The 13,021-nt window shown below is 46.1% G+C and overlaps 1 protein-coding gene across 4 annotated transcripts in view; it reads left to right on the top strand.

The window, feature by feature from the left end:
• The window catches only part of LOC144096606 (complement factor B-like), a 227,044-nt gene that overhangs the window by 165,265 nt on the left and 48,758 nt on the right, over positions 1–13,021 (top strand). For all 4 annotated transcript variants that reach the window (XM_077629415.1, XM_077629413.1, XM_077629416.1 and 1 more), the window contains one exon: positions 3,586–3,718. In XM_077629415.1, the coding sequence (XP_077485541.1) occupies positions 3,586–3,718 (133 nt within the window). The remainder of the gene's footprint in view (positions 1–3,585; positions 3,719–13,021) is intronic.

The following is a 13,021-nucleotide window of genomic DNA, read 5'->3' as shown; positions in this document are numbered from 1 at the left end:
TGCGTATACAGGGCGGCTAGTATTTCCAGCATAATCTCCCTTCCGTCATTCAACAGATCTGCTGTTACCTGATCCTCATCAGCTGCTTTTCCCCATTGCATTGCTCCTAAGGCTTTCTTTACATCATCTTTAGTTACTGGCGGGATGACGCATTGCTGTGTTCTGCTGTCTCTATCATTGACGTTCTGATTACATTAGCAATCGTATAGATTTGTGTAGAACTCTTCGGCTACATTAACTATCTTATCCATATTGCTAATGACATTGGCCTCTTTGGCTCGTAAAGCATACATCTGGTTTTTGCCTATGCCTAGTTTCCTCTTCACCGCTTTTAGGCTACCTCCGTTGTTTCAACTTTTGCTGGTGGAAAAATGCGTTTGTTAGTCCTTCATGAGGTTTAACCGCGCTGAGCTCGTCTTGGCAAAGAAACTGTGCGTTGGTCGGAATACGAATGAAGAAAACCATGGCCCGTCTGACTTTGCTGCACGGGGTACTGAGATACTAGGGTAGCATGCGGCGGCGCAGTGTGTGGGATAGGTAATTTGTTTCTCCGTCTCTTCTTATTTTTGTCGTGACTGATGTCAGGCCCAAATGCAATGAAAACAAAACGAATTGGTAAAGTATTGCGCAAGGGTTACAAACAATTGTGCCAATGTTTTGTGTATCGGATCGAGGACATATCAATGCTATTTCCACCCCTGGTTAGTTTCTTGGGACTCAAACGCTACGCTTGGAGCCCGAAAGGTTCATGAGTCCCTAGACTTTCTTTTAGGAACAACCTTTATAGGCTAGGCCGCCATTCACTTCAAAAGGGTAAGCACCGAGTCATCTTTGGTGAAGGCGTCATAAAGCTGAATCAATTCAAAGAAACATATTTAAATGGAATTTTTAGCGCTAACGGATAGCAGGCTAAAACATCGCGGATATTGCCCAGTACATCTCCCAGCTAACGCTAAAAGTGAAGCACGAGAGGCTGAAGAGTGAAAATAAAAAACTCAGAGCTTACGCGTTTTACCACAATTGCCAGAAAATAAAATAAAAAAGAAAATTTCGATCCTCTGGTTATCACGAAAAAGTAGAGGTAGAGATGGGAGTTTCTTTAAGCTACATTTTAGCGAGAAAACGCATTTCGCCTGGGTGGTGGCAGCCCAGCTGCGGTGGAAAAGTGACTGAGTCGCTTGACAAGTAGGCAGGATACCGAATTTTTACCACGACTGCCGCATTTTCGTAGAGAGAGAGAAAAACTGTTTTTGGAGATGAATTCGGGGCACGCCCCTGGGTCCCCGCACGACCCCACTGCACTCAAGTTTTTATGTTCCTAAGGCCCATAACACAAGCAGCCCGGCCGATGGCGATGGTCTGCACGTCCGGGTCCTCCGAGCGCAGCAGGGTCTCCCAGTCCTCCCAGGCCTTGAGGTCCTCTGGGCCGCGCGGGGGAGGGTCCGCCGGGCAGAGGGAAATGGTGTGGAGGGAAGAGCCGAAGGGTTCTGGGCACAGGGTGCAGGCAGGAGTGGAGAAAGAGGGATGATAGTCGCCTAGGGTCAGGGGTGAGGGGAGAGTGTTTCTGTAGATTGCACCATTGTTGTGCGTTTGTTATCAGGGAGAGGTGGGGCGTGGGGTAGAGCTGGCGCGAGGCTCTGTAGACCGGCGTCAGCTCGCTGAACGACTGCATTCGCACCCTCGCGAATCCCCGATGCGAGGACACCTGAGCCCTGTTTAAAGAACCTCGGCTAGAAGGTTAGCGGCCTCGTTTCCGGGATTCGCGGAGTTCGCAGGCACCCATATAAGCTCAACATGGCGGGGTGGGGCACATTTCGCAGAGCACAATCCGAGATCTTCAGTGTGTTGTGAGATAATGGAGCGAAAATATTGATGTGTCTGTTGGTTTGAGCAAAACACTTAGCAAAACGTCCCGAAAGCTCTATTGATTATATATCACATTGCATTTTTAAGGTCTACAAGTTGTTCATTCTGGTTTGTTGGACCGAAAAATTTTTTTTTATGATTGCAGCCGTGCCAAAAAGCACCAGATTTTTAAAAATCACCTGTAAAAGTATTCTGATTCAATTTCGATGTGTTCAATTATTGTCTGATGTTCGGTTATTGCAAACGATTCAGCAATGCGGTGTTAAACTTATGCATAACATTTCTCATTTCATAGGTTTCTTTTTTACTTTTGTGATCTTCCATGGCCCAAATTTCATGGGAGAAAAATTTCTGTTTTTACGATTTGCATTCATGTTTTTAGATTGTCTTGAATGCTCTTCTAGCAAGTTCCTTTGCCTGCTTGAAAAACGGAACCCGGAAAGACAGCCTTTCTCAAGCCTTGTATCTTTCAGATTTCACTCCGCTTTTCTGTAGTGAAAGGGAAGAAATAAAGGCAAAAAACAAGCTGAAAGTGGTTTAAATCAATGGAGAAGCATCAATTGCGGCGTTTCTATATAGTCTACAACTAGCTGCAAGACGCCAAAACATACTAGCAATAAATTGCTCGTGCGCATAACCTTGGACGACTGGTGTTACAGTCGGGCATCATATGATGCTGGACGAATACAACCAGGAGTTAACGAAATGCATAATCACGGCAATTTCCTTCGCAGCTCACAGCTATAGCCAGTGGACCGAACTCTACTATCTAGGTTACTGATAAACTTGTCTAACGCGAACCATTTTGCGTTCCCATTCGTGTTCGAGATATCAATAGCATGCATGAACAAATTTCTCTCTTGTTCATTCGTAATTCCAAATCAATGTTTATTTCTTAAAACAGGTCATCCACCAAAGGCGCGAAAAGTTAATAATTGAACCAACACACTTAAAAATTTCCTGACAGGATTTTGAGGACTACATAAATGCATTCACTTTCGCTTAAAAGAAAGGAACCGATGACAGCATGGCCAGAAATTGCATATTTTTTTTCGGAGGCTACATACACATGCACCATCTGCAGAAAAATATTGTTAGAATGCGGTAACATGTACCGAATTGCATAATGATCCTGATCAAATTTACAGAATAAATTGTGACCGCGCAATACGTAACTGAACACTATAGTTCATAAATAAATTAAGATCTGCGAAATCTTTTTTCCGCCTCGAAAAACTCACGCTCAGTAAGACGCGCTTTCATCTTGGCATGATGGCATTGCCTACAGCAAGTTTATTTTTTTAGTGCCGAGAAGTGGGCATGGACCCACAGTCTATTTGAAGCTGAAATTAAGAATGAGAAAGATTGACATTTTAAAAGGTGTCATATTATTTACCCGGTAAGTATTTCATTTCAAAGTGAAATGTCATTACAAAACAGTAAAAATGCTTTGTGATCACAGTACTGTCATTACAGTGCTGTCTGTACAGTAAAAATGCGTTGTTTTAATTTATGCCTTCAACGAAGCAGAAATCATTACACTTTAAAATTTCTGCTTCCCTGAGGGCATAAAATAAAACAACGCATTTTTACTTTGGTATTACTTGAATTACTGCGCTCGTTTGAAGAAGCCTACCAAAAAAAGCATTCATTCACGATCGCCACAGTGCCGCTTTCAGTGAAGGTGGCCTAAAAGCTACCTGTGACTTTTTCTTTCAGTGGGAGCACATTTGTGGTGGGTCCATTATTCATAGGAAGTGGGTCTTGACAGCGGCCCACTGCATGCACACAGTTGCTGCCGAATCGGCAAAGCGTCAACCCTTCACTCCTAGTGACTTGCTGCTGCGAGCAGGTAAGTACGTACCGTAGTTGCCACAAAAAGAACTACGTGGACGAATAATCGTCCTTGACATGCACACATTTGAGACTTACTAATGAGCATCTGTAATTTATGGTTGTCCATACCTTCGCACGCTCAAACTAGAATTCTCAAAGGCAGCAAGTCCACCTGCACATCTAAACTGGAACGTCCCGCAGACAGCCAAAAATTTCAGTTTCAAATAATTTAACCATATACATACCTTGAAGAGTTATTTTATACGCTTTACAGATTTACAGAGACACCCGGAGTATGCGATATGAGCTACAAGTGAGTGGGCGTAAGGCCGGAGGTCATCAGCTTTGATATTTACATCCATGGGAATAAAACAGCCTCCTGACATCAGAGGTGCTATTGTAGAACCAGACCATTCGTGATGGCTTAGTCTAGTCCAGCAGCAAAGTTAAATACACTATTGGAAATGCAGAAGAGCAGTGCATCGCGGCGCAGTCGTTCACTGTATCTTAGAAACTGACAAGCACGCATAATGGCATGACTAATTGCCAATTTTTTTATAACTTAATGCTATATAGTAACAGAGCTCTCTTTTATTCATTTTTTACTCACTCTTGTATTGTACATTAATTGGTGGCTGGAGTAATCTTACATTCTATTTGCTAAGCGAGGTCGATGCGGGTGGGCTTCGTGAGCGGAAGATGACGACGTCGACTGCCCGGAGGAAGCCTCTACATCGCCTCCATGGCGGCGCGTCAAAGAGGCACCTGTTCTTTCTTCTCCGCCGCTGCTAATTTCAGTTTGCTTAACTACCACATCGCCTTGGTTGCCTTCGACGCCGGCCACTTGACTCTCCGCAGGCGCAGGGGGGTTTGCGCTGCCTGAGTAATAGTTCCCTCATCCCCATACATCAGATGGTTGGCTTGCCCACCCTATTCTCCTCCTGATCGCCCAAGGGTATAACGTTTGTTGTGATCTGTGCACACTACACGTTCGAGAGGGCTGTAATTCTCCTGCGTATCAATGCCCCATTAAGAGCCAAGCGACCATATCCAATGTTTGTCCAGCTTTACCTGTCTTTATAAGAAAAAATATCGGTTTTCTCAAGTTCTTTCTCTTTTTACCAAGCCCTGCCATCACTCGGAATGTGCCCTCAGGTTCGCTACTGCAGACGTGCTTTAAGAAACTTCATGTCAAAAATGCAATTTCCTGGCACTCTTCACGTGCCAATTTCTTTTTCTAGAGATCACCATGTGATCTGTGCTCAAGGTGTAGGCCACGAGTGGTATTTCGCAAGCACTGTTCCTGGACGGTTCCGAACCGATCAGAAGCACCTGGGTAGTCCCGCGCAATAATCCCCCCCCCCCCCCCCCCGCCGCACAAAAAAGAACTGAAATGTCCCGAACAAGCCACTGTTTGCTAAGGGAGCGAAGAGAGCATAAAACCCGCAGTGACCGTACTCGCAAAGAAAGAATTTCTCTGCTCCTAACTTTATTAGCCTTGTGCCACCTGCCGCAGTCATGCGGCAGCAATCCTGAATGCTATCCGCATTGAATGGTTGCGTCTTTTAATAACCTCAAGAACGGCTGTTCGGACTGTAGAGGTGATCTGTCGCGATGCATTGTGTGTAAATCAGTTTGTTGCCTGTTTTCACATAAATTATGTGTTATTCCTCCAGTTGCAGTGCCTTTTGTGGTGCTGTGAGCATATCAATAAATAAAGGTACGGAGTTTGATAACTGTATTGGTCACATCAAATAGAGACATGTCTTCTTCAACCTGGAAAGCCACAGCACGGACATGGCATGATAACCACAAAGGTTGCTTCCTACCGGGGCGTCTCTATAATCTAAAATGTGGTGTAAAAATGTTAACGAACATAGCCTAAAAAAAAGAAGTGTTCAGCTGCTAGTGCACTGTCGCATTGAAAGCCTAAATTTCACTTTTCGTTTAGGCATCTGAAAAATGCATGCACAGTTTGCGAGGGAAAGGTTCCCAAGCGCATTGGTCTACGCTTCGATTCTGTTCTGGCCAACGTGAAGAAGCTGTGTGCTGTTAAGCAGAGAGTTCAGGAGCGATTTCTCGCATGCCGGACTCCCTTGACATTCTCCTCTTACTGTCGCTGAATTCAGGCACGAACACCTTGATGGGTAAAACCTGTCATTGCGAGCGGCTTTTCTAAGCAAGGCCAGAACGTGACCCAGCGACGATATTTTTGTAAATTTCTGCAAGGTATCATACACGAAATTACCCACGAAGAAATACACCGACTGCTGTCATCATTAGCAGAAGCAATCATCCTCTCTAGTGAGGCTCAAATAAATCGGTTGTTGCAGAAGGCCGGCAGTTCATGACAGACGCAGCCTAAGTAGGAAAACGAAGCCCCCTTGAAAGAAGCTAACCTTACACCTTAAGCTTTAGCTTTGGTGCTGGCTTGGGGTTTGGTGTCGAAGTGTGCGTGCTACCGTTGCCTTGTACAGGGGACACAGTCCCTGTCAAACCACTAGCTGGCTATTTGACTGTGACTTTCAGGTTCAATGATGGTGAATAAATTTAAGTTGACTTGTTTGTTTTACAAAAAGAAGAGGGTACAAAGCGTCACAGCCAACCGTTCTCGGCCCAAGGCAGAAGGCAGATGTCTAGAAAAACTATAGACTGTTACAAGCCGCACTGCATCCTGGCTACGTTTCTGTCAATAAAAAGCACTGTTAAAGGTGTAACGGAGTGCTATCATCACGCATGGTGCTGTCTTGCGAACCGCTGCCAAATATTGCAAGCGCCGTGAGACGACGTGCTATTATCGCGTTCCCCCAAAGGAGGAAGTTGACATCTTTAAAGGACCAGTCAGCGCTAGAGCATTCGTGCGAGACCACTGTGCCTGCCGTGGAAGAAAATGCCTCACCGGATATCTTTACCTGTATATCATAGAGGCTTGCATAATGCTTTTTTGTCGATAGAAGAGCGTTCACAAAGACAAGGGCGAACCAAAAGCGGTAATAACACGGCGGCTCCGGGATGGAGGGGGGCTTAGGGGGTCGCTTTCCAGCGGTGGTCATTCCACCACGCCGCACATGTATGAGCTGCCGAGAGCGCAGGGAGACAGAGAAAGAAAGAAGTGGTAGACAAAAGGGAGGGAGGTTAACCAGCAAAATATACCGGTTGGTTACCCTGCACTGGGAGAGAGGAATGGGGGGGGGGGCGTAATAGCACGACAGGCAATGACACAAGCACTGTAAGTCACAGGCCGCCGCAGCTGTAGACTGCACACCTTAGGTGCCGCCGACTGCTGCGACATAAGTGGAACAGGTCGAGGGCCCTCCATCAGAAGGCAGCGCCAACTTTTCACTGTAAAGAAAGGCTGCTTGCCGTTGAGGCTGATAATGTTGATGACAACATAAGTGTCGGAATTCTTCTAGGAAGGATGAGTCTGGAGGATGCGTTGTGCCAGCTATTGGACAGCTGCAAGCACTGGATTCAACAAATCCAGCATCTGCAGTGCATTCTGTGCGGCTGGTATGTGCGTGTAGGAAAGCAGCACACGCATGGCATTCACGATTGGCTTTAGCATTGCAATCAGTTGCTCGTCTGCGACCTGGTCCGGTCTCTGACCTACTAACCGACCAGCAGTAGGCTCAACAAACTGGGTGTGCGGTGCTGGGGTTGGTGCTGGGTGCTTCGGGAGCGATGTCAAAGTCGCTGGTCAAGGTCTTGGACCGGAGTTGTGACTTGTGCTCGATCAGCAATGGGTTCTGGACTCTGAGTACGCAATACCAGCTTAGTCAATGCGGGTGGGTGTAGCTCAGGCAGGGATAGCCAAGGCCCGTCTGCGACAAACGTCTTGGCCTCGCCAGTCATATTTCTCTCAATTCCTAAAGTAGTATGCGGAGGGGGAGGACAAGTTGCGGATATTCTTGGACGATCCTTTGCAATGCTCGCTATACTTTTAGAAGATCTATGACGAGGGCGATGACATCGTCGCACCTTAGCGGCAGCTTCTCTCTGTGTGGAATTGTCTCTTTTCATTTGTTTGAGTATCGCCCGTTCTCTTCTATGGCTAGGACAATCTTTTGAGGCAGCGTCATGAGGGCCGCGGCAATTGGCACACGTAAGGACTGTTGCCCGGCAAGAATCGCCGCTGTATTGCTGAGTACACCGTGCGCGCACGATGAGGAAATCGCACACACTACTCACATGTCCTATCTTCATGCATTTCCGGCACTGGAGAGCCTTCGGGATTTCCGGCACTAAAGGCCTAACGGGACGAAAGGCCTAACTGGATGCCGAAAGTGCCCAACCTTCACGTACGTTGGAATGCAGCCCCTTGGAAGGTCAACTTGATGCACTTTGTCTTTCCAAGGCGCTGAGCTTGCAGCATGGCTACACCATCGGTAGCTGGCTGAATCAAAATGTGCAGATCAAAGTCGCGGACGGCTACGAAAACGTCGTAAATGACGCCTGCCGTAGGACCACTGCCTAGAAGGACATGGGAACGAACGCTGATGCTGCCGGGCGTTCTGATCTTGCTCAAATTCTCAAGTGAGTTCCAGCCCATGACATCAATGCGACGACATTCCAAAAACGATTCACCCTCACATCTTTTTTTGCTCCTGGGACGCGGGCCTCCAGGAACGCAGGCGTGGCTTGCCTATTCATGTGGTTGAGATTGTCGGTGGGAGTCTCTGGCACAAATAGGACAGTATGTGTCGATGATCCTCGCTCCGTAGTGATCGTGGACGTACTCCACGGCGACGAGTCCTCACCTTTGCGCAGTCTCCGTTTGGCCTTCTTGCTTACGACTCTAGTGAAGCCGTCGTCAGCTGAAGAGTCATCACTGTTGGCCGAGTACACCACGGTGGCCTGGCTGCTTGCGTCAATCGGGAGGTCAAGACGTTTCCGCTGGGCGGAGCGCTTGACCGACCGGACTGAAATTCAACAGCGTCCACTTCCATCACCGTCTCCAAAAAAGAAACAGTGGTTTCATTATAATGTCGTAAATCAGGAAAAAACTCAAGAGGCGAAGGGACGGCGTTGTTGTTGTTGTTGTTACCCTATCAAAAGCTGGCACATACCCACACTGGGGGATCGGCCATGAATCGGGTGGCTATTCACCTGAACGCAGTTAACAAAAAGAAAAAGCACGTGGGAGCGCAACACCGGTGAATTTTTCGTCATGAACAGAAAAGGGATGAGTGTTTTAATTTTAAAATTTTAAGAATAATAATAGCTGAAGAGTCATCACTGTTGGCCGAGTACACCACGGTGGCCTGGCTGCTTGCGTCAATCGGGAGGTCAAGACGTTTCCGCTGGGCGGAGCGCTTGACCGACCGGACTGAAATTCAACAGCGTCCACTTCCATCACCGTCTCCAAAAAAGAAACAGTGGTTTCATTATAATGTCGTAAATCAGGAAAAAACTCAAGAGGCGAAGGGACGGCGTTGTTGTTGTTGTTGTTAGCCTATCAAAAGATGGCACATCCCCACACTGGGGGATCGGCCATGAATCGGGTGGCTATTCACCTGAACGCAGTTAACAAAAAGGAAAAGCACGTGGGAGCGCAACACCGGTGAATTTTTCGTCATGAACAGAAAAGGGATGAGTGTTTTAATTTTAAAATTTTAAGAATAATAATAGAGGGATTAAATATTAATGATTTAGTCAAAATGTAATAACTGATAGAAAAGAAAAGGTTGGAACACTTAGCAAGGCAGTCGGTGAGATTCTATCAGGAAATTTAGAACAGCGGTACAAACAGATCTGTGGCTGAACCCAAATGTGGTGGCGCCAAATGATAGCAAGAGCGGGCTGCTCAAACTAAGGCCAAGATGCTGCAAGGGCTCCTCCAGCAACCGTTTTCTCAGAGAGTTGAATCGGCGACAATACAGCCAAAAATGTTCAATAGATTCAGGCTGACGGCAAAATGCACAAAGGGGAGAGAGCGCCAAACCCGACTTGTGTAAATAGAAATTTACAGGGGGGATGCGGCAGCGCAGCCTCTTCAGTGATACTTCAAGCTGCCGAGAGCAACAAATTTTCCTGTTCCAATAATATTTAAGGTGCTCATAATCCGCCGATGTTAAAAGTGATGTGTCTTGCGTGCTTAAAAACGCACGTCGCCGAAATCTAGATGCTGTAATATAGGCTGTAGCCGGGATGATTGGCAACACGGGGCCGCTGAGGGAAGCCTTTGCGAGATTATCAGCAATCTCATTTACTGTCACACTGCTGTGACCGGGAACCCATACTAAATGAACAAGGCTCAAATGCGGAGGAAGTAGGGATAAGAAAGTTGATAAAATGGGACCGTCAACATGTGCAGCGAGGGACGAACACAACGATAAAGAATAAGTAATTACTGCAACTGCTGTAATAGAGGGGTCTAGCTTGCGTAGAGCAAGTACAACTGCTAGAAACTCTGCTTGAAAAATAGGGGTGAAATCTGGAAGGCGCAGAGATAAGGACCAGTCTAAATGCGAGCAAAATATTCCCACACCTGCTTTTTCATTGCATTGCGATGCATCAGTGGCTATTGCTATATCTGTAGGTAGGGTCCTCAGATGATCTTCTAGAAGACCATTTAGAACACTCGGTGGCAAAAGTTTTGCATTTTTTGGGAATATGTCGTCGAAAACAATGTGGATAGCGGGCCCATTGCGAAGCGCAGGAAGGATATCATAAATGTTAACATCTAAAGGCTGAAGTATCTTTGCACAAACACTACCTGAGGGGAATTGAAACGAGACCAGGGGACACCAAAAACGGAGGTCGGCTGAGAACAGAAAATTTTTGGGAACGGTGGAAATGGGATTCATAGATCCTGAGGTAAGTTTGCACAGTTAAAAATTTAAGTCGTGATAAGAGAGACGGAATGCGGGCTTCAAGGTATAGCACATTGATAGCCACAAATTTTGGAAGGCCGAGGCACATGCAGAGTGCTTCCCTCTCTAAAAGGACGAGAGGGCGAAGTTTATATGTAGCCGAGCCTGAAAACAACACTGATCCAAATTCTAAAATTGGCCTGACATACATTATGTAGATCATTAATAGCGCATCTCTGCGCATGCCGTACCGGTGATGACATAATCTCCGTAACATGCCCACGGCACGAGCCCCTTTCGCCGCGACATGGTCAATGTGAGGTCGCCAGGTGAGCTTGTTGTCATAAATGACCCCTATGTATTTTAGGGATTGAACCTGCGGTATTATTTTGAACTGGCAAGTGAGAGAGACCATTACAGGAGTGAATAGAGGGAAAACAAGAGTGGCGCACTTGCCAACATTTAACTTCAGGTGTAATGCGCTCAACCAGCGCTCGTGTATTCAAATACGACTGCAACAGACCATACAGAGAATGTATATCCGGCGCAGCAGCAAAAAACGCAATGTCGTCCGCATAGACGTAAGTGCGTACATAGCGGTGGAGAGGAATTGAGCTTAACAGAATATTAAAGAGCACAGGAGAAAGAACAGCTCCTTGCGGTACACCTCACGTTTGTCTATACCTCTCTCAATGAACACCATTATGGACGCAAAAAAATTCTCTGTTATGAAGAAATGCAGATATCCATGCAACTATATAATCTGGAAATTCAAGAGACTGTAGCCTATGTATCAGGATGGAGTGTTCTACACTGTCGTAAGCTTTGGCGACATCTAACGTAACCAAAGCCGCGACCAGGCGTTGACGACGAGCAAGGAGAATTCTGCTCTCAAGATCAGCATGTACATTCCATATCGAACACCGTGGCCGGAAACCGAGTTGGCACGGGCTGAGTATACTTTTGCGGTCCACAATGGCTCACACCCGAATTAGTAACACCCTTTCTATCAACTTTACCACGTTTGATGTTAAAGAAATTGGCCTAATATTATCCAATTCATAGCCTCCAACCTGATTTTTAAGTAAAGGGATCACCTTGGACAGCTTCCACTTAGAAGGTATCCAAGCGTGTTTGAGAGAGTAGTTTATTAGGTGCAATAAGGAGTTGGGAGACTCTTAAAATAGAATCTTGAGCATCTTTGTGGTAACACCATCAGGACCAGGAGCAGCAGCTGGCAATCTCTGGACAACTTGTGAAAGCTCTGATAGATTTACTTGTGAGGCATTATCATTTGGCACGACTGGTGCAAACAACACTGGTCGCAAAGGTAGTAAAGACGAGAACCGCTTTTGCAGGCCTGTGGCTATTAATTCAACCGCCTGGATAGCTTTTACAGGTGACATAAATAATGACTGAAAATTATGAGAGGACATGAGCTGTTTCCTAGACCGTAGAAAACCGAATAGAGCACGTCGGTTGCCCGCCTTTGAAAGATAATCGAAGTGTTCTGAGTCATATTTTTCCTTTGCGCGAGAAACTGTGCGTTTAAAGGTGGCTGCAATAAATTTATAATCACTCCAGTTATTCGGACATTGGTTATGAAGAAGCTTTTTCTATACTGCCTTCCTCCGCCTGTAATCTCTTGTACAGTCCGCATTCCACCAGTTAGAAGAATTCCCTTTTGTTGGCCTCACCAGGAACTCCGACTTTTTACGGCTTTCCTCAATAGCCAGACATATGCTTGCTGACTGGTGGACCTCGGCGATGTTAGACACTGGAGCAAGGGCAGAGCGCAGCGCCGTCTGAAATCTGTGATAATTTACATGCGACCGCAACTGAGAAGACGCTGGAGTAACACGAGATATGATATCAAAATTAATAGGTATATGATCACTTTAGGTGGCGCTATCAACTGTCGACCAATTCGTTACGCCAATTCCAGGACTAATGAACGTGAGATCTAAAACAGATTGAGTGTGTGAGCGAAGATAAGTGGCCGATCCTGAACTTAAGCACATCAGGTTGTGATCAGAAACCCAGTCCCAAAGGCGCTTGCCTCATGTATGAGTCCTAAAATCCCAAGACACATGGTGAGAATTGAAGTCCCCAGCCACGAGAACTGGGTTTTTACAGTTTACGAGTAAAAAGTCCAGAGGTCTAACATCCTGGACTCCATTGGGGAAATAACAATTTGCTATTGAAAATGAAGAGCACCCAGGAAGTACAAAGTCTATTGCCAAAATCTCACAGTCAGGAGACATTTGTTGAAAAGATACCACAGCCCTGTGGCAAAATTTTGAAGAGACTAAAGTTAGTAAACCCCCGCCTCTTGACTGGCGGTCTAGGCGAAATGAACGGTAATTTTTGATATGAAATTGTTTGTCGGTTGAAAGCCACGTTTCTTGCAGAATTATGACATCCGGATTAAGCTGAGTAGAAAGGCAGTGTAAATATGTGGAAGCGGAAAGAATAGAGCGACAGTTCCACTGCAGAACTCGCAACGA

The sequence above is a fragment of the Amblyomma americanum genome, chromosome 7, assembly GCF_052857255.1.
Source record: "Amblyomma americanum isolate KBUSLIRL-KWMA chromosome 7, ASM5285725v1, whole genome shotgun sequence".
Lineage (NCBI taxonomy): Eukaryota > Metazoa > Arthropoda > Arachnida > Ixodida > Ixodidae > Amblyomma > Amblyomma americanum.
This window is presented reverse-complemented; position numbering and strand designations above follow the sequence as displayed.